Source organism: Oncorhynchus kisutch, unplaced genomic scaffold (genome assembly GCF_002021735.2).
Source record: "Oncorhynchus kisutch isolate 150728-3 unplaced genomic scaffold, Okis_V2 Okis06b-Okis10b_hom, whole genome shotgun sequence".
Classification (NCBI taxonomy): Eukaryota; Metazoa; Chordata; class Actinopteri; order Salmoniformes; family Salmonidae; genus Oncorhynchus; species Oncorhynchus kisutch.
Window position 1 is genome coordinate 20,475,262 of NW_022261983.1, and position 27,000 is coordinate 20,502,261.

Consider the following 27,000-nt stretch of genomic DNA (forward strand, 5'->3'; position numbering starts at 1 on the left):
CAGACGTGATGCTTGGCATTGAGGCCAAAGAGTCCTTTAGGATCCTTTTGGCAAACTCCAAGCAGGCTGTCATGTGCCTTTTACTGAGGAGTGGCTTCCGTCTGGACACTCAACCATAAAGGCCTGATTGGTGGAGTGCTGCAGAGATGGTTGTCCTTCTGGAAGGTTCTCCCATCTCCACAGAGGAACTCTGGAGCTCTGTCAGAGTGACCATTGGGTTCTTGGTCTCCTCCCTGACCAAGGCCCTTCTCCCCCGATCGCTCAGTTTGGCCGGGCGGCCAGCTCTAGGAATAGTCTTAGTGGTTCCAAACTTGTTCCATTTAAGAATGATGGAGGCCACTGTGTTCTTGGGGACCTTCAATACTGCAGAAATGTTTTGGTACTCTTCCCCAGATCTGTCTCTCGACACAATCCTATCTCGGAGCTCTACAGATAATTCCTTCGACCTCATGGCTTGGTTTTTGCTCTGACATGCACTGTCAACTGTGGGACCTTATCTAGACAGGTGTGTGTGCCTTTTCAAATCATGTCCAATCAATTTAATTTATCACATGTGGACTCCAATCAAGTTGCAGAAACATCTCAAGGATGATCAATGGAAACAGGAAAAACCTGAGCTCAATTGAGTCTCATAGCAAAGGGTCTGAATACTTATTATATAATAATAATAATTATGGAAACAAGGTAACTTAAAAAAAAAACATTTTTAAAAACAACAACAATTTATACACACCAACGTATCTACATAACCAGTCAACTAACCAGACGACAGGGTCCTCTCAGCCAGACTGATATATACACACCAACGTATCTACATAACCAGTCAACTAACCAGACGACAGGGTCCTCTCAGCCAGACTGATATATACACACCAACGTATCTACATAACCAGTCAACTAACCAGACGACAGGGTCCTCTCAGCCAGACTGATATATACACACCAACGTATCTACATAACCAGTCAACTAACTAGACGACAGGGTCCTCTCAGCCAGACTGATATATACACACCAACGTATCTACATAACCAGTCAACTAACTAGACGACAGGGTCCTCTCAGCCAGACTGATATATACACACCAACGTATCTACATAACCAGTCAACTAACCAGACGACAGGGTCCTCTCAGCCAGACTGATATATACACACCAACGTATCTACATAACCAGTCAACTAACTAGACGACAGGGTCCTCTCAGCCAGACTGATATATACATAACCAGTCAACTAACCAGACGACAGGGTCCTCTCAGCCAGACTGATATATACACACCAACGTATCTACATAACCAGTCAACTAACCAGACGACAGGGTCCTCTCAGCCAGACTGATATATACATAACCAGTCAACTAACCAGACGACAGGGTCCTCTCAGCCAGACTGATATATACACACCAACGTATCTACATAACCAGTCAACTAACCAGACGACAGGGTCCTCTCAGCCAGACTGATATATACACACCAATGTCTCTACATAACCAGTCAACTAACCAGACGACAGGGTCCTCTCAGCCAGACTGATATATACATACCAACGTATCTACATAACCAGTCAACTAACCAGACGACAGGGTCCTCTCAGCCAGACTGATATATACATAACCAGTCAACTAACCAGACGACAGGGTCCTCTCAGCCAGACTGATATATACACACCAACGTATCTACATAACCAGTCAACTAACCAGAAGACAGGGTCCTCTTAGCCAGACTGATATATACACACCAACGTCTCTACATAACCAGTCAACTAACCAGACGACAGGGTCCTCTCAGCCAGACTGATATATACACACCAACGTATCTACATAACCAGTCAACTAACCAGACGACAGGGTCCTCTCAGCCAGACTGATATATACTTAACCAGTCAACTAACCAGACGACATCGTCCTCTCAGCCAGACTGATATATACACACCAACGTATCTACATAACCAGTCAACTAACCAGACGACAGGGTCCTCTCAGCCAGACTGATATATACACACCAACGTATCTACATAACCAGTCAACTAACCAGACGACAGGGTCCTCTCAGCCAGACTGATATATACACACCAACGTATCTACATAACCAGTCAACTAACCAAACGACAGGGTCCTCTCAGCCAGACTGATATCTACATAACCAGTCAACCAACCAGACGACAGGGTCCTCTCAGCCAGACTGATATATACACACCAACGTATCTACATAACCAGTCAACTAACCAGACGACAGGGTCCTCTCAGCCAGACTGATATACACACACCAACGTATCTACATAACCAGTCAACTAACCAGACGACAGGGTCCTCTCAGCCAGACTGATATATACACACCAACGTATCTACATAACCAGTCAACTAACCAGACGACAGGGTCCTCTCAGCCAGAATGATATCTACATAACCAGTCAACCAACCAGACGACAGGGTCCTCTCAGCCAGACTGATATATACACACCAACGTATCTACATTAACAGTCAACTAACCAGACGACAGGGTCCTCTCAGCCAGACTGATATATACACACCAACGTACCTACATAACCAGTCAACTAACCAGACGACAGGTTCCTCTCAGCCAGACTGATATCTACATAACCAGTCAACCAACCAGACGACAGGGTCCTCACAGCCAGACTGATATCTACATAACCAGTCAACTAACCAGACGACAGGGTCCTCTCAGCCAGACTGATATCTACATAACCAGTCAACTAACCAGACGACAGGGTCCTCTCAGCCAGACTGCTGTGTGACGGAGGAGGTCCATCGTCTTCAGAGAAGCTGCTGTCCTGACTGGGTTCGAAGTCTTCATCAGCCTCCATACTCTTCATCAGCCTACTGACCGCTCCACGAGCCTGTTGAAAACACACACACACACACACACACACACACACACACACAGAGTTGTCATATCTGAGAGGCAGTTGTATGTAACACACGTGAAGGATAATTTTATGAGGATGAACGTAGCAGTGCACAGACCTCTCGGGGTTTAGCCTTGGCTTTTGATTGGCTCTTGCGTGCAGGGCTGAGGGGAAGGGCTACCGGGCTCTCTGTGATTGGACTAGACAGAGAGGGCGGGGTCAGGGGAGAGTCCTTCAGCCTCTTCTTCTGTTTAACACACACAGAGAAACAAGCAAGTTAGAACACACACACCATCACACCACATACACACACACCATCACACACCATCACACCACATACACACACACCATCACACACCCACACACCACACACGCACACATACCATCATAAACACACCAGAAAGATGGACAGACCCGAGAGGACAGACCCAAGAGGACAGGCCGAGAGGACAGACCCGAAAGAGACCCGAGAGGACAGGCGGAGAGTACAGACCAGAGAGGACAGACCAGAGAGGACAGGCCAGAGAGGACAGGCCAGAGAGGACAGGCCAGAGAGGACAGACCCGAAAGAGACCAGAGAGGACAGGCCAGAGAGGACAGGCCAGAGAGGACAGGCCAGAGAGGACAGGCCCGAAAGAGACCCGAGAGGACAGGCCGAGAGGACAGACGGAGAGTACAGACCCGAAAGAGACCAGAGAGGACAGGCCAGAGAGGACAGGCCAGAGAGGACAGGCCGAGAGGACAGACCCGAAAGAGACCCGAGAGGACAGGCCGAGAGGACAGACGGAGAGTACAGACTAGAGAGGACAGACCAGAGAGGACAGGCCAGAGAGGACAGGTCAGAGAGGACAGACCAGAGAGGACAGACCAGAGAGGACAGGCCAGAGAGGACAGGCCAGAGAGGACAGACCGACTCACCTTCCAGTCTTTCCCGTCCCTGGGTGTGGTTTTAGGTCTGGGGGCGGGTTTAGTGCTGATTGGAGGGTCTTTGCTGGAGGGAGAGATCTGATTGGTGGAGGCATCATGAAGGAAAATCCTCTCGCTGCGTCTGCGTGTCCATCCCTCCTCCTCGCTAGCCCCTCCCCCTAGTCCCCCGGCGGGGTCAAAGGTGAATCTCCGGGGCGACCGAGGAGAAGGGCGAGGTTTGCGTTTGACCGGCGAGGTCTCGTTGCTAGTGTGGTCGCCGTGGCGCGTTGCCGGGGGTAACATGGGGAGTTCGGGAGCGGAGCGTTTCCCGTGGAGCAGAGATGGGAACTTCCTCAGACACAGGTCAGAACCAGAACCTAGAGGACACACACACAGGTCAGAACCAGAACCTAGAGGACACACACACAGGTCAGAACCAGAACCTAGAGGACACACACACACACACACAGGTCAGAACCAGAACCAGAACCTAGAGGACACACACACACAGGTCAGAACCAGAACCTAGAGGACACACACACACAGGTCAGAACCAGAACCTAGAGGACACACACACACACAGGTCAGAACCAGAACCTAGAGGACACACACACACAGGTCAGAACCAGAACCAGAACCTAGAGGACACACACACACACAGGTCAGAACCAGAACCAGAACCTAGAGGACACACACACAGGTCAGAACCAGAACCAGAACCTAGAGGACACACACACAGGTCAGAACCAGAACCAAAACCTGGAGGACACACACACACAGGTCAGAACCAGAACCTAGAGAGGACACACACACAGGTCAGAACCAGAACCAGAACCTAGAGGACACACACACAGGTCAGAACCAGAACCTAGAGGACACACACACACACAGGTCAGAACCAGAACCAGAACCTAGAGGACACACACACACAGGTCAGAACCAGAACCTAGAGGACACACACACACAGGTCAGAACCAGAACCTAGAGGACACACACACACACAGGTCAGAACCAGAACCTAGAGGACACACACACACACAGGTCAGAACCAGAACCTAGAGGACACACACACACAGGTCAGAACCAGAACCAGAACCTAGAGGACACACACACACACAGGTCAGAACCAGAACCAGAACCTAGAGGACACACACACAGGTCAGAACCAGAACCAGAACCTAGAGGACACACACACAGGTCAGAACCAGAACCTAGAGGACACATACACACACACAGGTCAGAACCAGAACCTAGAGGACACACACACAGGTCAGAACCAGAACCTAGAGGACACACACACACACACAGGTCAGATCCAGAACCTAGAGGACACACACACACACAGGTCAGAACCAGAACCTAGAGGACACACACACACACAGGTCAGAACCAGAACCGAAACCTAGAGGACACACACACACAGGTCAGAACCAGAACCTAGAGGACACACACACAGGTCAGAACCAGAACCTAGAGGACACACACACACAGGTCAGAACCAGAACCGAAACCTAGAGGACACACACACAGGTCAGAACCAGAACCTAGAGGGGACACACACACACACACACAGGTCAGAACCAGAACCTAGAGGACACACACACACACACAGGTCAGAACCAGAACCAAAACCTTGAGGACACACACACACAGGTCAGAACCAGAACCGAAACCTAGAGGACACACACACAGGTCAGAACCAGAACCGAAACCTAGAGGACACACACACACACAGGTCAGAACCAGAACCGAAACCTAGAGAGGACACACACACAGGTCAGAACCAGAACCGAAACCTAGAGGGGACACACACACACAGACACAGGTCAGAACCAGAACCAAAACCTTGAAGACACACACACAGGTCAGAACCAGAACCGAAACCTAGAGGACACACACACAGGTCAGAACCAGAACCGAAACCTAGAGGACACACACACACACAGGTCAGAACCAGAACCGAAACCTAGAGAGGACACACACACAGGTCAGAACCAGAACCGAAACCTAGAGGGGACACACACACACAGACACAGGTCAGAACCAGAACCAAAACCTTGAAGACACACACACAGGTCAGAACCAGAACCGAAACCTAGAGAGACACACACACACAGGTCAGAACCGAGACCTAGAGAGGACACACACACAGGTCAGAACCAGAACCGAGACCTAGAGAGGACACACACACAGGTCAGAACCAGAACCTAGAGGGGACACACACACAGGTCAGAACCAGAACCTAGAGGACACACACACAGGTCAGAACCAGAACCTAGAGGACAAACACACAGGTCAGAACCAGAACCTAGAGGACACACACACAGGTCAGAACCAGAACCTAGAGGGGACACACACAGGTCAGAACCAGAACCTAGAGGGGACACACACACAGGTCAGAACCAGAACCTAGAGGAGACACACACAGGTCAGAACCTAGAGGACACACACACAGGTCAGAACAAGAACCTAGAGGGGACACACACAGGTCAGAACCAGAACCTAGAGGGGACACACACACAGGTCAGAACCAGAACCTAGAGGACACACACACAGGTCAGAACCTAGAGGGGACACACAGAGGTCAGAACCAGAACCTAGAGAGGACACACACACACAGGTGGTAGAAATGTAGTACACGGCACCTCTGACAAGGTTACAATGGAATTCACACGTCCAAATCTCTTTCGCTTACCCAGAATGCTTTGCCTGCTACGGTGTTTGTTGTCGTGGAGACGGGGCAGGGGGACGGGGTTGACCGGGAGGGCGCTGGCTGCGAACCTGGCCAGCAGGCCCAACCCACTCTCCTCCAGCTCACTCCCCTCGGAGCATGACGACTCTTCCTCATCATCGTCCTCCTCAGTGGAGGACTCTGTGACAGAGAGAGAGATTATTGACTCTCAGGATCACAGAGTGGAACTCCAACATCAGGTATGTCTGTCTGTAGTATTACTGCAGTATTACTGTAGTATTACTGTAGTATTACTGTAGTATTACTGTAGTATTACTGCAGTATTACTGTAGTATTACTGTAGCATTACTGTAGCATTACTGTAGTATTACTGTAGCATTACTGTAGCATTACTGTAGCATTACTGTAGTATTACTGCAGTATTACTGCAGTATTACTGTAGTATTAATGTAGTATTACTGTAGCATTACTGTAGTATTACTGTAGTATTACTGTAGCATTACTGTAGTATTACTGTAGTATTACTGTAGTATTACTGTAGTATTAATGTAGTATTACTGTAGCATTACTGCAGTATTACTGTAGTATTACCGTAGTATTACCGCAGTATTAATGTAGTATTACCGTAGTATTACCGTCGTATTACCGTAGTATTACTGTAGCATTACTGTAGTATTACTGCAGTATTACTGCAGTATTACCGTAGCATTACTGCAGTATTACTGTAGTATTACTGTAGCATTACTGTAGCATTACTGTAGTATTACTGCAGTATTACTGTAGCATTAGGGGGGGTGAGGGAAAGGGGGGGGGGGGTGAGGGAAAGAGGGGGGGGGGGTGAGGGAAAGAGGGGGGGGGGTGAGGGAGAGAATGGGGGTGAGGGAGAGAGGGGGGGGGGGGGGTGAGGGAGAGAGGGGGGGTGAGGGAAAGAGGGGGGGTGAGGGAAAGAGGGGGGGTGAGGGAGAAAGGGAGAGAGGGGGAAATGTACCCAATTCCTCTGTAGTTAGTATACTGCTAGCAGACAGACAGACAGACAGAACAGAACTGTCTAGCAGACAGACAGGACAGACAGAACAGATCTGTCTAGCAGACAGACAGAACAGAGCTGTCTAGCAGACAGACAGAACAGAGCTGTCTAGCAGACAGACAGGACAGACAGACAGGCAGTAATGTCTAGCAGACAGACAGACAGAGCTGTCTAGCAGACAGGCAGACAGACAGAACTGTCTAGCAGACAAACAGACAGAGCTGTCTAGCAGACAGACAGGACAGACAGACAGGCAGTACTCCTCTAGCAGACAGACAGAACTGTCTAGCAGACAGACAGGCAGGCAGGAAGAACAGACAGACAGAGCTGTCTAGCAGACAGACAGACAGACAGAACTATCTAGCAGACAGACAGACAGAACTATCTAGCAGACAGACAGAGCTGTCTAGCAGACAGACAGGCAGGCAGGCAGAACAGACAGACAGAGCTGTCTAGCAGACAGGCAGACAGACAGAACTGTCTAGCAGACAGACAGACAGACAGAACTGTCTAGCAGACAGACAGACAGACAGAACTGTCTAGCAGACAGACAGACAGACAGAACTATCTAGCAGACAGACAGACAGAGCTGTCTAGCAGACAGACAGGCAGAACTGTCTAGCAGACAGACAGGCAGAACTGTCTAGCAGACAGACTGACAGACAGGCAGAACAGAGCCAATCAGAGGGGTGCTGGCAGGTCTGTCTTGTTCCAATTCGTTGCTCCCTTCCTTCCCTCCCTCACTACCCCTATTCACTATTCACTATCCCTATTCCCTATATACTACCCCTATTCCCTATTCACTACCCCAACACACTACCCCTATTCCCTATTCACTACCCCTATTCACTACCCCTATTCACTACCCCTATACACTACCCCTATTCCCTATACACTACCCCTATTCCCTATACACTACCCCTATTCCCTATACACTACCCCTATTCCCTACACACTACCCCTATTCCCTACACACTACCCCTATACACTACCCCTATTCCCTACACATTACCCCTATTTCCCTACCCCTATACACTACCCCTATTCCCTACACACTACCCCTATTCCCTATACACTACCCCTATACACTACCTCTATTCCCTATACAATACCCCTATACACTATCCCTATTCCCTATACACTATCCCTATTCCCTATACACTACCCATATTCCCTATATACTACCCCTATTCCCTACACACTACCCCTATTCCCTACACAGTACCCCTATTCCCTATACACTACACACTACCCCTATTCCCTATACACTACCCCTATTCCCTATACAATACCCCTATGGGCCCTGGTCTATAGTAGTACACTACCCCTATGGGACCCGGTCTACAGTAGTACACTACCCCTATGGGCCCTGGTCTACAGTAGTACACCACCCCTATGGGACCTGGTCTACAGTAGTACACCACCCCTATGGGCCCTGGTCTACAGTAGTACACCACCCCTATGGGCCCTGGTCTACAGTAGTACACTACCCCTATGGGTCCTGGTCTACAGTAGTACACTACCCCTATGGGTCCTGGTCTACAGTAGTACACCACCCCTATGGGCCCTGGTCTACAGTAGTACACCACCCCTATGGGCCCTGGTCTATAGTAGTACACTAGATGGGGAATAGGGGTCCTGGTCTACAGTAGTACACCACCCCTATGGGCCCTGGTCTACAGTAGTACACCACCCCTATGGGACCTGGTCTACAGTAGTACACCACCCCTATGGGCCCTGGTCTACAGTAGTACACCACCCCTATGGGCCCTGGTCTACAGTAGTACACTACCCCTATGGGCCCTGGTCTACAGTAGTACACTACCCCTATGGGTCCTGGTCTACAGTAGTACACCACCCCTATGGGTCCTGGTCTACAGTAGTATACCACCCCTATGGGCCCTGGTATATAGTAGTACACTACCCCTATGGGACCTGGTCTACAGTAGTACACCACCCCTATGGGTCCTGGTATACAGTAGTACACCACCCCTATGGGCCCTGGTCTATAGTAGTACACCACCCCTATGGGACCTGGTCTACAGTAGTACACTAGATGAGGAATAGGGGTCCTGGTCTATAGTAGTACACCACCCCTATGGGCCCTGGTCTATAGTAGTACACCACCCCTATGGGACCTGGTCTACAGTAGTACACTAGATGAGGAATAGGGGTCCTGGTCTATAGTAGTACACCACCCCTATGGGTCCTGGTCTATAGTAGTACACTAGATGGGGAATAGGGGTCCTGGTCTATAGTAGTACACTAGATGGGGAATAGGGGCCCTGGTCTATAGTAGTACACTAGATGAGGAATAGGGGCCCTGGTCTATAGTAGTACACTAGATGGGGAATAGGGGCTCTGGTCTATAGTAGTACACTAGATGAGGAATAGGGGTCCTGGTCTATAGTAGTACACTAGATGGGGAATAGGGGTCCTGGTCTATAGTAGTACACTAGATGGGGAATAGGGGTCCTGGTCTATAGTAGTACACTAGATGGGGAATAGGGGTCCTGGTCTATAGTAGTACACTAGATGGGGAATAGGGGTCCTGGTCTATAGTAGTACACTAGATGGGGAATAGGGGTCCTGGTCTATAGTAGTACACTAGATGGGGAATAGGGGTCCTGGTCTATAGTAGTACACTAGATGGGGAATAGGGGTCCTGGTCTATAGTAGTACACTAGATGAGGAATAGGGGCCCTGGTCTATAGTAGTACACTAGGTGGGGAATAGGGGCCCTGGTCTATAGTAGTACACTAGATGGGGAATAGGGGCCCTGGTCTATAGTAGTACACTAGATGGGGAATAGGGGCCCTGGTCTATAGTAGTACACTAGATGAGGAATAGGGGTCCTGGTCTATAGTAGTACACTAGATGGGGAATAGGGGCCCTGGTCTATAGTAGTACACTAGATGAGGAATAGGGGCCCTGGTCTATAGTAGTACACTAGATGGGGAATAGGGGCCCTGGTCTATAGTAGTACACTAGATGGGGAATAGGGGCCCTGGTCTATAGTAGTACACTAGATGGGGAATAGGGGCCCTGGTCTATAGTAGTACACTAGATGGGGAATAGGGGCCCTGGTCTATAGTAGTACACTAGATGGGGAATAGGGGCCCTGGTCTATAGTAGTACACTAGATGGGGAATAGGGGTCCTGGTCTATAGTAGTACACTAGATGAGGAATAGGGGTCCTGGTCTATAGTAGTACACTTGATGGGAATAGGGGTCCTGGTCTATAGTAGTACACTAGATGGGGAATAGGGGTCCTGGTCTATAGTAGTACACTAGATGGGGAATAGGGGTCCTGGTCTATAGTAGTACACTAGATGGGGAATAGGGGCCCTGGTCTATAGTAGTACACTAGATGAGGAATAGGGGTCCTGGTCTATAGTAGTACACTAGATGGGGAATAGGGGCCCTGGTCTATAGTAGTACACTAGATGAGGAATAGGGGCCCTGGTCTATAGTAGTACACTAGATGGGGAATAGGGGCCCTGGTCTATAGTAGTACACTAGATGGGGAATAGGGGCCCTGGTCTATAGTAGTACACTAGATGGGGAATAGGGGCCCTGGTCTATAGTAGTACACTAGATGGGGAATAGGGGCCCTGGTCTATAGTAGTACACTAGATGGGGAATAGGGGTCCTGGTCTATAGTAGTACACTAGATGAGGAATAGGGGTCCTGGTCTATAGTAGTACACTAGATGGGAATAGGGGTCCTGGTCTATAGTAGTACACTAGATGGGGAATAGGGGTCCTGGTCTATAGTAGTACACTAGATGGGGAATAGGGGTCCTGGTCTATAGTAGTACACTAGATGGGGAATAGGGGTCCTGGTCTATAGTAGTACACTAGATGAGGAATAGGGGCCCTGGTCTATAGTAGTACACTAGGTGGGGAATAGGGGCCCTGGTCTATAGTAGTACACTAGATGGGGAATAGGGGCCCTGGTCTATAGTAGTACACTAGATGGGGAATAGGGGCCCTGGTCTATAGTAGTACACTAGATGAGGAATAGGGGTCCTGGTCTATAGTAGTACACTAGATGGGGAATAGGGGCCCTGGTCTATAGTAGTACACTAGATGAGGAATAGGGGCCCTGGTCTATAGTAGTACACTAGATGGGGAATAGGGGCCCTGGTCTATAGTAGTACACTAGATGGGGAATAGGGGCCCTGGTCTATAGTAGTACACTAGATGGGGAATAGGGGCCCTGGTCTATAGTAGTACACTAGATGGGGAATAGGGGCCCTGGTCTATAGTAGTACACTAGATGGGGAATAGGGGCCCTGGTCTATAGTAGTACACTAGATGGGGAATAGGGGTCCTGGTCTATAGTAGTACACTAGATGAGGAATAGGGGTCCTGGTCTATAGTAGTACACTTGATGGGAATAGGGGTCCTGGTCTATAGTAGTACACTAGATGGGGAATAGGGGTCCTGGTCTATAGTAGTACACTAGATGGGGAATAGGGGTCCTGGTCTATAGTAGTACACTAGATGGGGAATAGGGGCCCTGGTCTATAGTAGTACACTAGATGAGGAATAGGGGTCCTGGTCTATAGTAGTACACTAGATGGGGCATAGGGGCCCTGGTCTATAGTAGTACACTAGATGAGGAATAGGGGCCCTGGTCTATAGTAGTACACTAGATGGGGAATAGGGGCCCTGGTCTATAGTAGTACACTAGATGGGGAATAGGGGCCCTGGTCTATAGTAGTACACTAGATGGGGAATAGGGGCCCTGGTCTATAGTAGTACACTAGATGGGGAATAGGGGCCCTGGTCTATAGTAGTACACTAGATGGGGAATAGGGGTCCTGGTCTATAGTAGTACACTAGATGAGGAATAGGGGTCCTGGTCTATAGTAGTACACTAGATGGGAATAGGGGTCCTGGTCTATAGTAGTACACTAGATGGGGAATAGGGGTCCTGGTCTATAGTAGTACACTAGATGGGGAATAGGGGTCCTGGTCTATAGTAGAACACTAGATGAGGAATAGGGGTCCTGGTCTATAGTAGTACACTAGATGGGGAATAGGGGTCCTGGTCTACAGTAGTACACTACCCCTATGGGTCCTGGTCTACAGTAGTACACCACCCCTATGGGACCTGGTCTACAGTAGTACACTACCCCTATGGGTCCTGGTCTACAGTAGTACAACACCCCTATGGGCCCTGGTCTACAGTAGTACACCACCCCTATGGGTCCTAGTCTACAGTAGTACACCACCCCTATGGGACCTGGTCTACAGTAGTACACTACCCCTATGGGTCCTGGTCTACAGTAGTACACCACCCCTATGGGACCTGGTCTACAGTAGTACACCACCCCTATGGGCCCTGGTCTATAGTAGTACACTAGATGGGGAATAGGGGTCCTGGTCTATAGTAGTACACTAGATGGGGAATAGGGGCCCTGGTCTATAGTAGTACACTAGATGAGGAATAGGGGTCCTGGTCTATAGTAGTACACTAGATGGGGAATAGGGGCCCTGGTCTATAGTAGTACACTAGATGGGGAATAGGGGCCCTGGTCTATAGTAGTACACTAGATGGGGAATAGGGGCCCTGGTCTATAGTAGTACACTAGATGGGGAATAGGGGCCCTGGTCTATAGTAGTACACTAGATGGGAATAGGGGTCCTGGTCTATAGTAGTACACTAGATGGGGAATAGGGGTCCTGGTCTATAGTAGTACACTAGATGGGGAATAGGGGTCCTGGTCTATAGTAGAACACTAGATGAGGAATAGGGGTCCTGGTCTATAGTAGTACACTAGATGGGGAATAGGGGTCCTGGTCTACAGTAGTACACTACCCCTATGGGTCCTGGTCTACAGTAGTACACCACCCCTATGGGACCTGGTCTACAGTAGTACACTACCCCTATGGGTCCTGGTCTACAGTAGTACAACACCCCTATGGGCCCTGGTCTACAGTAGTACACCACCCCTATGGGTCCTAGTCTACAGTAGTACACCACCCCTATGGGACCTGGTCTACAGTAGTACACTACCCCTATGGGTCCTGGTCTACAGTAGTACACCACCCCTATGGGACCTGGTCTACAGTAGTACACTACCCCTATGGGTCCTGGTCTACAGTAGTACACCACCCCTATGGGACCTGGTCTACAGTAGTACACCACCCCTATGGGCCCTGGTCTATAGTAGTACACTAGATGGGGAATAGGGGTCCTGGTCTATAGTAGTACACTAGATGGGGAATAGGGGGCCATCTGAACCTTACTGGATAGAGACTCAGCCCAGTGGTTAGGAGTTAGAACCATGGCTGTAGACAGGATGAGCTGTGATTGGTTAGAGGGAAGTAAGGGTTAGGAGCAGACAGACAGGATGAGCTGTAATTGGTTAGAGAGAAGTCAGGGTTAGGAGCAGACCGACAGACAGGATGAGCTGTGATTGGTTAGAGAGAAGTCAGGGTTAGGAGCAGACAGACAGACAGAAAGAGAAATAGAGACAGACAGGAAGAGAAACAGACAGACAGGTAGATAGACAGGAAGAGAAACAGACAGACAGGTAGAGAAACAGACAGACAGGAAGAGAAACAGACAGACAGACAGACAGGAAGAGAAACAGACAGACAGACAGGAAGAGAAACAGACAGATAGACAGGTAGACAGACAGGAAGAGAAACAGACAGACAGACAGGTAGAGAAACAGACAGACAGACAGGTAGAGAAACAGACAGGTAGACAGACAGAGAAACAGACAGGTAGACAGACAGAGAAACAGGTAGACAGACAGAGAAACAGACAGACAGACAGACAGAGAAACAGACAGACAGACAGGTAGAGAAACAGACAGACAGACAGGTAGAGAAACAGACAGGTAGACAGGTAGACAGACAGGTAGAGAAACAGACAGGTAGACATGTCTCCTAGTAACGAGGAGTTGTTGTTCGAAAGCCGGGAAGGCAGGCGACAAGTTGAGGAAAAAAACTGCCGCAATGGATTATGGGATTGTAGTTAATTACCACTTTTCTGAACTGAACTAGGTTTGAATATTTGCGAAAATGAGAAATACAACTCCCTTCAGCATCCCATACAGTTTCCTCATTTTTGTCGTGAATGATTTGATTTCACAAAAACCCGATCTAAATGGAATTCAAGTAATTGAACCGACGTAGGACAAAATTTGGATAATCACTCAGCACAGAACGCATCCTTCCTTCCTCACTCCTCTGACTCCTCCCCACCAGAGTCATCACTGATCTGACTCCTCCCTACCAGAGTCATCACTGATCTGTCTCCTCCCTACCTGAGAATACTCACTGATCTGACTCCTCCCTACCAGAGAAGACTCACTGCTCTGACTCCTCCCCACCAGAGAGTCATCACTGCTCTGACTCCTCCCCACCAGAGAGTCATCGCTGCTCTGACTCCTCCCCACCAGAGTCATCGCTGCTCTGACTCCTCCCCACCAGAGTCATCGCTGATCTGACTCCTCCCTACCAGAGTCATCGCTGATCTGTCTCCTCCCTACCTGAGAATACTCACTGATCTGACTCCTCCCTACCAGAGAAGACTCACTGCTCTGACTCCTCCCCACCAGAGAGTCATCACTGCTCTGACTCCTCCCTACCAGAGTCATCGCTGATCTGTCTCCTCCCTACCTGAGAATACTCACTGATCTGACTCCTCCCTACCAGAGAAGACTCACTGCTCTGACTCCTCCCCACCAGAGAGTCATCACTGCTCTGACTCCTCCCCACCAGAGTCATCACTGCTCTGACTCCTCCCCACCAGAGAGTCATCGCTGCTCTGACTCCTCCCCACCAGAGTCATCGCTGATCTGACTCCTCCCTACCAGAGTCATCACTGATCTGTCTCCTCCCTACCTGAGAATACTCACTGCTCTGACTCCTCCCCACCAGAGAGTCATCACTGCTCTGACTCCTCCCCACCAGAGAGTCATCGCTGCTCTGACTCCTCCCCACCAGAGAGTCATCGCTGCTCTGACTCCTCCCCACCAGAGAGTCATCGCTGCTCTGACTCCTCCCCACCAGAGTCATCGCTGCTCTGACTCCTCCCCACCAGAGTCATCGCTGCTCTGACTCCTCCCCACCAGAGTCATCGCTGATCTGTCTCCTCCCCACCTGAGAAGACTCACTGATCTGACTCCTCCCCACCTGAGAAGACTCACTGATCTGACTCCTCCCCACCAGAGAAGACTCACTGGTCTGACTCCTCCCTACCAGAGAAGACTCACTGGTCTGACTCCTCCCTACCAGAGAGTCATCGCTGATCTGACTCCTCCCTACCAGAGAGTCATCACTCCTCTGACTCCTCCCTACCAGAGTCATCACTCCTCTGACTCCTCCCTACCAGAGAGTCATCACTCCTCTGACTCCTCTCTACCAGAGAGTCATCACCCCTCTAACTCCTACCTAGCAGTCATCACTGATCTGACTCCTCCCTACCAGAGAGGACTCACATCTTTACAAAAAGCAGATTTTGTGGCATGTGAGGGTCAATCCAAGTCTAACCAGATTGGTCAGATCATTCCTTACTAGGAAGGAAAGGAAGGAAGGAAGGATGCATGTCTACAGCTCAGAAACACAAGCAAAAGGTTCTATTTGTGAAGCAAACGTTCATATTGACATTAATATTGTCCATGAGACTGAATATTCAACCCCAGATCCCGCCAGGAGAATAGAGAATAGTTTGAGCGTCCATGTTAGCATTAGCATCATCACTGAGACACAGAGAGAGGAGGGACATCTTACTTACACAACAGGTGACAGGCGTGTGGCCTCAGGCAGGGCAGCGCATGGAGTAGCCTAGCATCGGCTAGCGTAGCCATGTAGCTTAGTCGTAGCATCGGCTAGCTATAGCGTAGCTTAGCCATGTAGCTTAGTGGTAGCGTCGGCTAGCTATAGCGTGCGTAGCTTAGCCATGTAGCCTAGTCGTAGCGTCGGCTAGCTATAGCGTGCGTAGCTTAGCCATGTAGCCTAGTCATAGCATCGCCTAGCTATTGCGTAGCTTAGCCATGTAGCCTAGTCGTAGTATCGGCTACCTATAGCGTAGCCATGTAGCATCGACTAGATGTAGCATACTGTAAAACTTCAATTTAAAAAAAATGCAATATGCAGAAATTGATACGTAATTTTTTGGTTGCTAAAATTCGAAGAGTTCGCCTAATTTCAGTTTATGTGACAAAACAAGCAGTGTAGAGAATCATGGTCTAAACCGCTGTGAAATAGTTTTTCAATAAAATATTTTATTTTCAGCTGGTGTATAAAACCAAGACACATAGAAATAGCACACATAGCAAATATCTACCCCACTCCACTAGCCTAGTGGTTAGAGCGTTGGACTAGTAACCGAAAGGTTGCAAGATCGAATCCCCGAGCTGACAAGGTACAAATCTGTCGTTCTGCCCCTGAACAAGGCAGTTAACCTACTGTTCCTAGGCCGTCATTGAAAATAAGAATTTGTTCTTCACTGACTTGCCTAGTTAAATAAAGGTTTAAAAAAATAACTCACATTGATGTGAATTTGGTCGGTTTGCCCAAAAAGTTCAATATTGCAGATTTAATTTTGCTTAACTCACTGTGATGATGAGAAACAGGCGTCGATTTTGCTAATTTGCATAGTCACTTCCTGTATTCATTTGAATACGTTTCTTCACTAATGTGTTATCATTTACACACTGCTTCACGTTGTTGTCTTAGTGTGCCTCTATTCTCGCGAAAAATAAACTTTCCTTGACAGAATAATTATTCTCCCCTTTGACTGTGCAGTTCTTACATTCACCACTAGAGGGCGATCGGTCGACTTCTATAAGGGTCTGGTACTCCCAAAGTTGTTGACTGTTTTTGTGCTTCAAGTTAGCAAGTAGCTAGCAGTTTCTTAATGGTGATAACTGATGATTGCCGTCATTTTTTTCAAATCACCATTGAATTATTAAATGTAACAAATTAAACAAACCTCGTAAACAATTCATTTAGATCCATTTATTTGCTGAAATGTGTGCCGTCACCCGGCTATTAAAAGGGACACGCGACTATTTGAGACTTTGTTTAATTTAAGTTTTAGCAGACTGGCTATAGCTAACTGTAGCATAGACTAGCTATAGCTAGCTGTAGCATCAACAAGCTGTAGCATAGACTAGCTATAGCTAGCTGTAGCATCAACAAGCTGTAGCATAGACTAGCTATAGCTAACTGTAGCATAGACTAGCTGTAGCATCAACAAGCTGTAGCATAGACTAGCTATAGCTAGCTGTAGTAGCATCAACAAGCTGTAGCATCAACTAGCTGTAGGATAGACTAGCTATAGCTAGCTGTAGCATCAACAAGCTGTAGCATAGACTAGCTATAGCTAGCTGTAGCATCAACAAGCTGTAGCATAGACTAGCTATAGCTAGCTGTAGCATCAACAAGCTGTAGCATCAACTAGCTGTAGGATAGACTAGCTATTGCTAGCCCGTAGCATCAACTAGCTGTAGGATAGACTAGCTATAGCTAACAATACCTTAGCGAGGTAGCATGGCTAAAGATGGCGCTAGTCCTGGCAGGCTTGTGTGTGTCAGCAGCAGCAGCAGTAGCATAACAAACAGCACAGGCTGAGAGACATGTAAAGCATCATGGTTAGGAGAGGGGTCAGGAGTGAGCAGGTGAAAGATGAGCAGGTGGCAGCGAACGACAGGAAGGGGCGGAGTTATCTGGAGGTTTAGTAGACAGGAAGAAGGAGCCCTATTCTGCAAACATCCCAACGAGCCAATCAGATAGTTTGAACTGTGTGGGTGTGTGTGAGCTTTATGAATCTAAAATCTCTCTGAAACCCACAGGTAGCCTTCCTTCACCCCTATCCTTGTCCCAAACCTCAACCCTTACCATAGCCCTCACAATCACAATCATATTTCACCGTCTACATTGAAAACAGTTCTGTGTGTGTGTCTGAGTGTGTGTGTGTGTGTGTGTGTTTCATCCACTGTACTCTCTGCATGATGCAGAGGAGCCCACAACTAAAACCCCATTGAAGCACTACAGTGTAGGAACCTAGTGCCCTTGTGCTGTTGGGGGCTATAGGAGGGATACAGGTCCGACAGAGCAAGTAGTGTGTGCAGCCGACAGACAGGACAGGCGGACAGAGAGAGACAGACGAAGCGAGAGACAAGGACCACAGTGAGTTGGCTTTCTTTACCAAATTCAATTCAAAAACACCTTTAATAAAAAGCTTCAGTACCAAAAAACACAACTTATATATTTTTTTTAGAAAAACACACATCCACACATGATCAATGTAAAAAATAAAAAGTCCACAGCAGTCTGAGCAAGCCAGGCAAAACCATGACAACCGCATCCGTGACAACCGTAACCGTGACGACCGTAACAAAATCAAGTGTAAAACCAGGAGGCAGCAGCGGCAGGGAGAGGAATGGGACTCTAAGAGCCTGGGAGTGAGGTCACATATGTAAGAGCCCTCTCTCTCTCTCTCTCTGTGTGGTCAGTACGCAGGAAGTGATGTCACAGCTGTAAGAGCCCTCTCTCTCTCTCTGTGTGGTCAGTATGCAGGAAGTGATGTCACAGCTGTAAGAGCCCTCTCTCTCTGTGTGGTCAGTACGCAGGAAGTGAGGTTAGTGAGGTGAAACAATCAGAATGATGCAGATTTTACAGTTTTGAGATGACAGGATTCCTTACAACATCTCTATGTCAACAGAGATGACGTGATTCCCCACAACATCTCTATGTCAACAGAGATGACGTGATTCCCCACAACATCTCTATGTCAACAGAGATGACGTGATTCCCTACAGCATTTCTATCTCAACGTTTATTAATAGAGACGTGATTCCCTACAACATCTCTATCTCAACGTTTATTAATAGAGATGTGATTCCCTACAACATCTCTATCTCAACAGAGATGATGTGATTCCCTACAACATCTCTATCTCAACGTTTAGCAACATTGTGCCCTCATGAAAATATCACAGAGGGTGTGGTTAGTAACCAGGGGGTGTGGTCAGTAACCTTGATCGAAGGAGTCGTCGGAGGAGCTAAGCCCCGCCTCCTGCAGCAGGAGGGATAAGTGCTTCTGTTTCCTCTCCCGAGCCGCCTGATTGGACGAGGAGGGGGACGGTCTCTTCCTGGGCGGGGTTGTGTGGGGTCGCAACCCTGAGAAGGGGTGACAGCCCCCCCGGGGGACATCCTCTTCAGAGTCAGAGTCTGGTGCAGAGAACACAGGGTCAGGACACAACACATTAACATGTTAGTCATTTAACAGACGTTCTTATCCAGAGAGACTCAGTTACATTAACATGTTAGTCATTTAACAGACGTTCTTATCCAGAGAGACTCAGTTACATTAACATGTTAGTCATTTAACAGACGTTCTTATCCAGAGACTCAGTTACATTAACATGTTAGTCATTTAACATGTTAGTCATTTAACAGACGTTCTTATCCAGAGAGACTCAGTTACATTAACATGTTAGTCATTTAACAGACGTTCTTATCCAGAGACTCAGTTACATTAACATGTTAGTCATTTAACAGACGTTCTTATACAGAGACTCAGTTACATTAACATGTTAGTCATTTAACAGACGTTCTTATCCAGAGAGACTCAGTTACATTAACATGTTAGTCATTTAACAGACGTTCTTATCCAGAGACTCAGTTACATTAACATGTTAGTCATTTAACAGACGTTCTTATCCAGAGAGACTCAGTTACATTAACATGTTAGTCATTTAACAGACGTTCTTATCCAGAGACTCAGTTACATTAACATGTTAGTCATTTAACAGACGTTCTTATCCAGAGACTCAGTTACATTAACATGTTAGTCATTTAACATGTTAGTCATTTAACAGACGTTCTTATCCAGAGAGACTCAGTTACATTAACATGTTAGTCATTTAACAGACGTTCTTATCCAGAGACTCAGTTACATTAACATGTTAGTCATTTAACAGACGTTCTTATCCAGAGAGACTCAGTTACATTAACATGTTAGTCATTTAACAGACGTTCTTATCCAGAGACTCAGTTACATTAACATGTTAGTCATTTAACAGACGTTCTTATCCAGAGAGACTCAGTTACATTAACATGTTAGTCATTTAACAGACGTTCTTATCCAGAGACTCAGTTACATTAACATGTTAGTCATTTAACATGTTAGTCATTTAACAGACGTTCTTATCCAGACTCAGTTACATTAACATGTTAGTCATTTAACAGACGTTCTTATCCAGAGAGACTCAGTTACATTAACATGTTAGTCATTTAACATGTTAGTCATTTAACAGACGTTCTTATCCAGAGAGACTCAGTTACATTAACATGTTAGTCATTTAACAGACGTTCTTATCCAGAGACTTAGTTACATTAACATGTTAGTCATTTAACAGACGTTCTTATCCAGAGACTCAGTTACATTAACATGTTAGTCATTTAACAGACGTTCTTATCCAGAGACTCAGTTACATTAACATGTTAGTCATTTAACAGACGTTCTTATCCAGAGAGACTCAGTTACATTAACATGTTAGTCATTTAACAGACGTTCTTATCCAGAGAGACTCAGTTACATTAACATGTTAGTCATTTAACAGACGTTCTTATCCAGAGACTCAGTTACATTAACATGTTAGTCATTTAACAGACGTTCTTATCCAGAGACTCAGTTACATTAACATGTTAGTCATTTAACAGACGTTCTTATCCAGAGAGACTCAGTTACATTAACATGTTAGTCATTTAACAGACGTTCTTATCCAGAGACTCAGTTACATTAACATGTTAGTCATTTAACATGTTAGTCATTTAACAGACGTTCTTATCCAGAGACTCAGTTACATTAACATGTTAGTCATTTAACATGTTAGTCATTTAACAGACGTTCTTATCCAGAGACTCAGTTACATTAACATGTTAGTCATTTAACATGTTAGTCATTTAACAGACGTTCTTATCCAGAGACTCAGTTACATTAACATGTTAGTCATTTAACAGACGTTCTTATCCAGAGACTCAGTTACATTAACATGTTAGTCATTTAACAGACGTTCTTATCCAGAGACTCAGTTACATTAACATGTTAGTCATTTAACAGACGTTCTTATCCAGAGACTCAGTTACATTAACATGTTAGTCATTTAACAGACGTTCTTATCCAGAGACTCAGTTACATTAACATGTTAGTCATTTAACAGACGTTCTTATCCAGAGACTCAGTTACATTAACATGTTAGTCATTTAACATGTTAGTCATTTAACAGACGTTCTTATCCAGACTCAGTTACATTAACATGTTAGTCATTTAACAGACGTTCTTATCCAGACTCAGTTACATTAACATGTTAGTCATTTAACATGTTAGTCATTTAACAGACGTTCTTATCCAGAGAGACTCAGTTACATTAACATGTTAGTCATTTAACAGACGTTCTTATAGGTGATGGCTAGGTGGGACAACCACATATCACAGTCATAGTACAATAAGAACCCTTTTCCTTAATGAAGTATAATATTGGCACGGACTCTACTGTCCTACACGACACGACCAACAGGATGTGGACACCTGCTGGTCCAACATCTCATTCAAAAATCATAGGCTTTAATATGGAGTTGGCCCCCCTTTGCTGCTATAACAGCCTCCACTCTTCTGGGAAGGCTTTAATATGGAGTTTGACCCCCCTTTGCTGCTATAACAGCCTCCACTCTTCTGGGAAGGCTTTCCACTAGATGTTGGAACATTGCTACGGAACATTGCACATTGCTACGGAACATTGCTACGGAACATTGGAACATTGCTACGGAACATTGGAACATTGCTATGGAACATTGGAACATTGCTACGGAACATTGCTACGGAACATTGGAACATTGCTACGGGGACGGGCGATTAGGCTTGGCTCGAGTCATTTTTTCAATTCATCACAAAGGTGTTCAATGGGGTTGAGGTCAGGGCTCTGTGCAGGACAGTCAAGTTCTTCCACACCGATCGACAAACTATTTCTGTATGGACCTCACTTTGTGAGCGGGGGAATTGTCATGCTGAAACATGGAAGAGCCTTCCCCAAACTGTTGCCACAAAGTTGGAAGCACAGAATCGTCTAGAATGTCCTTGTATAACGTAGTGTTAAGATTTCCCTTCACTGGAACTAAGGGGCCCGAACCATGAAAAACAGCCCATTATTCCTCCTCCACCAAACTTTACAGCTGGCACTATGCATTGGGGCAGGTAGTGTTCTCCTGGCACCTGCCAAACCCAGATTCGTCCATCGGACTGCCAGATGTTGAAGCGTGAGTCATCACTCCAGAGAACTTGTTTCCACTGCTCCAGAGTCCAATGGCAGCGAGCTTTACACCACTCGAGCCCACGCTTGGTTTACACCACTCGAGCCCACGCTTGGTTTACACCACTCCAGCCCACGCTTGGTTTACACCACTCCAGCCCACGCTTGGTTTACACCACTCCAGCCCACGCTTGGTTTACACCACTCCAGCCCACGCTTGGTTTACACCACTCCAGCCCACGCTTGGTTTACACCACTCCAGCCCACGCTTGGTTTACACCACTCCAGCCCACGCTTGGTTTACACCACTCCAGCCCACGCTTGGTTTACACCACTCCAGCCCACGCTTGGTTTACACCACTCCAGCCCACGCTTGGTTTACACCACTCCAGCCCACGCTTGGTTTACACCACTCCAGCCCACGCTTGGTTTACACCACTCCAGCCCACGCTTGGTTTACACCACTCCAGCCCACGCTTGGTTTACACCACTCCAGCCCACGCTTGGTTTACACCACTCCAGCCCACGCTTGGTTTACACCACTCCAGCCCACGCTTGGTTTACACCACTCCAGCCCACGCTTGGTTTACACCACTCCAGCCCACGCTTGGTTTACACCACTCCAGCCCACGCTTGGTTTACACCACTCCAGCCCACGCTTGGTTTACACCACTCCAGCCCACGCTTGGTTTACACCACTCCAGCCCACGCTTGGTTTACACCACTCCAGCCCACGCTTGGTTTACACCACTCCAGCCCACGCTTGGTTTACACCACTCCAGCCCACGCTTGGTTTACACCACTCCAGCCCACGCTTGGTTTACACCACTCCAGCCCACGCTTGGTTTACACCACTCCAGCCCACGCTTGGTTTACACCACTCCAGCCCACGCTTGGTTTACACCACTCCAGGCCACGCTTGGTTTACACCACTCCAGGCCACGCTTGGTTTACACCACTCCAGGCCACGCTTGGTTTACACCACTCCAGGCCACGCTTGGTATACACCACTCCAGCCCACGCTTGGTATACACCACTCCAGCCCACGCTTGGTATACACCACTCCAGGCCACGCTTGGTATACACCACTCCAGGCCACGCTTGGTTTACACCACTCCAGGCCACGCTTGGTTTACACCACTCCAGGCCACGCTTGGTTTACACCACTCCAGGCCACGCTTGGTTTACACCACTCCAGGCCACGCTTGGTTTACACCACTCCAGGCCACGCTTGGTTTACATCACTCCAGGCCACGCTTGGTTTACATCACTCCAGGCCACGCTTGGTTTACACCACTCCAGGCCACGCTTGGTTTACACCACTCCAGGCCACGCTTGGTTTACACCACTCCAGGCCACGCTTGGTTTACACCACTCCAGGCCACGCTTGGTTTACACCACTCCAGGCCACGCTTGGTTTACACCACTCCAGGCCACGCTTGGTTTACACCACTCCAGCCCACGCTTGGTTTACACCACTCCAGCCCACGCTTGGTTGACACCACTCCAGCCCACGCTTGGTATACACCACTCCAGGCCACGCTTGGTATACACCACTCCAGGCCACGCTTGGTATACACCACTCCAGGCCACGCTTGGTTTACACCACTCCAGCCCACGCTTGGTAGACACCACTCCAGCCCACGCTTGGTATACACCACTCCAGCCCACGCTTGGTTTACACCACTCCAGGCCACGCTTGGTTTACACCACTCCAGCCCACGCTTGGTTGACACCACTCCAGCCCACGCTTGGTTGACACCACTCCAGCCCACGCTTGGTTGACACCACTCCAGCCCACGCTTGGTTGACACCACTCCAGCCCACGCTTGGTTGACACCACTCCAGCCCACGCTTGGTTGACACCACTCCAGCCCACGCTTGGTTGACACCACTCCAGCCCACGCTTGGTTGACACCACTCCAGTCAACGCTTGGTTTACACCACTCCAGCCAACGCTTGGTTTACACCACTCCAGCCAACGCTTGGCATTGCGCATGGTGATCCTAGGCTTGTGTGCAGCTGCTCAGCCATGGAAACCCATTTCATGAAGCTTACAATAACACACACACACCACAATAACACACACCCCACAATAACATACATATCCTCAGTCTGGGTTAGGACACACCGACACACACACAGTACTAACACACCACAATAACACACACACCGACACACACAGTACTAACACACCACAATAACACACACACACACCACAATAACACACACACCGACACACACAGTACTAACACACACACACACAACGACACACACACAGTACTAACAAAGTGTAACTCACTGTAGTCGTAGCTGGAGCGTTGAGAGGAGTGAGGAAGAGGAGGAGAAACCGTCTTCCTCTGACCTCTAACCTTCTGTTTCTCTCCAGACGAGGGGGTCACCCCTCCATCCCTCCCGCCGGGGTCAGAGGGCGTCCGGCGGCTGGTACTGAGTACGGACAGGGAGAGAGCTCTGTCCAGGTCACAGGCTAGCTGCTCCTGGTCACACAGACCGACACGACGAGCCTTAAAGACCTGGTGGAGAACACACACACACCATTACACACACACACACACCATTACAACACACACACACACCATTACAACACACACACACACCATTACAACACACACACACACCATTACAACACACACACACCATTACAACACACACACACACACACACACCATTACAACACACACACACACACACACCATTACAAAAACACACACCAAGACTTAAAGACCTGGTGGAGAGAACACACACACACAAACCATTACAAACACACACCCATGACGAGCCTTAAAGACCTGGTGGAGTTAACACACACACACCATTACAATACACACACACCGTTAGACACACACACCCCCTGTTACACACACACAGTACCTCCAGAGAGTGACTAGTGGATGGCTCCTGATCCTGCCAACTCCTCTTCTCTCCTCCTCTTCCTCCCTCCATCTCATCATCCTCTCCTCTGGAACAGTGGAACCTCTTCCTCCCTCCATCCCCCACCTCAGAGTACCGCACTGTCCTGCCCGGCCTGAAACACACACACACACACACACGTTAGGAAAACACCGTTAACACTCATTTACAAGTCCAGTCCTCCTCATGAAGAACGCTCAGTGAATGAAACAGTATCAGCCTGTCCTCATCCAGTCCTCCTCATGAAGAACGCTCAGTGAATGAAACAGTATCAGCCTGTCCTCATCCAGTCCTCCTCATGAAGAACGCTCAGTGAATGAAACAGTATCAGCCTGTCCTCATTCAGTCTCAACGACAGCTATAAACACACAGAGAAACACAGTATCAGCCTGTCCTCATTCAGTCTCAATGACAGCTATAAACACACAGAGAAACACAGTATCAGCCTGTCCTCATTCAGTCTCAATGACAGCTATAAACACACAGAGAAACACAGTATCAGCCTGTCCTCATTCAGTCTCAATGACAGCTATAAACACACAGAGAAATACAGTATCAGCCTGTCCTCATTCAGTCTCAATGACAGCTATAAACACAGTATCAGCCTGTCCTCATTCAGTCTCAATGACAGCTATAAACACACAGAGAAATACAGTATCAGCCTGTCCTCATTCAGTCTCAATGACAGCTATAAACACAGTATCAGCCTGTCCTCATTCAGTCTCAATGACAGCTATAAACACACAGAGAAATACAGTATCAGCCTGTCCTCATTCAGTCTCAATGACAGCTATAAACACACAGAGAAATACAGTATCAGCCTGTCCTCATTCAGTCTCAATGACAGCTATAAACACACAGAGAAACACAGTATCAGCCTGTCCTCATTCAGTCTCAATGACAGCTATAAACACACAGAGAAACACAGTATCAGCCTGTCCTCATTCAGTCTCAATGACAGCTATAAACACACAGAGAAACACAGTATCAGCCTGTCCTCATTCAGTCTCAATGACAGCTATAAACACACAGAGAAACACAGTATCAGCCTGTCCTCATTCAGTCTCAATGACAGCTATAAACACACAGAGAAACACAGTATCAGCCTGTCCTCATTCAGTCTCAATGACAGCTATAAACACACAGAGAAACACAGTATCAGCCTGTCCTCATTCAGTCTCAATGACAGCTATAAACACACAGAGAAATACAGTATCAGCCTGTCCTCATTCAGTCTCAATGACAGCTATAAACACAGTATCAGCCTGTCCTCATTCAGTCTCAATGACAGCTATA

The 27,000-nt window shown here is 47.8% G+C and overlaps 1 protein-coding gene across 1 annotated transcript in view; it reads right to left on the reverse strand.

The window, feature by feature from the left end:
• LOC109885340 (trinucleotide repeat-containing gene 18 protein) overlaps window positions 1–27,000 on the reverse strand; it is a 72,753-nt gene that overhangs the window by 22,626 nt on the left and 23,127 nt on the right. The window contains exons 12-18 of the mRNA XM_031814035.1: window positions 25,666–25,819; window positions 25,076–25,307; window positions 19,499–19,693; window positions 6,468–6,644; window positions 3,785–4,149; window positions 2,985–3,113; window positions 2,719–2,857 (exon numbers count right to left, since the gene is read on the reverse strand). Of these exons, the coding sequence (XP_031669895.1) occupies window positions 2,719–2,857; window positions 2,985–3,113; window positions 3,785–4,149; window positions 6,468–6,644; window positions 19,499–19,693; window positions 25,076–25,307; window positions 25,666–25,819 (1,391 nt within the window). The remainder of the gene's footprint in view (window positions 1–2,718; window positions 2,858–2,984; window positions 3,114–3,784; window positions 4,150–6,467; window positions 6,645–19,498; window positions 19,694–25,075; window positions 25,308–25,665; window positions 25,820–27,000) is intronic.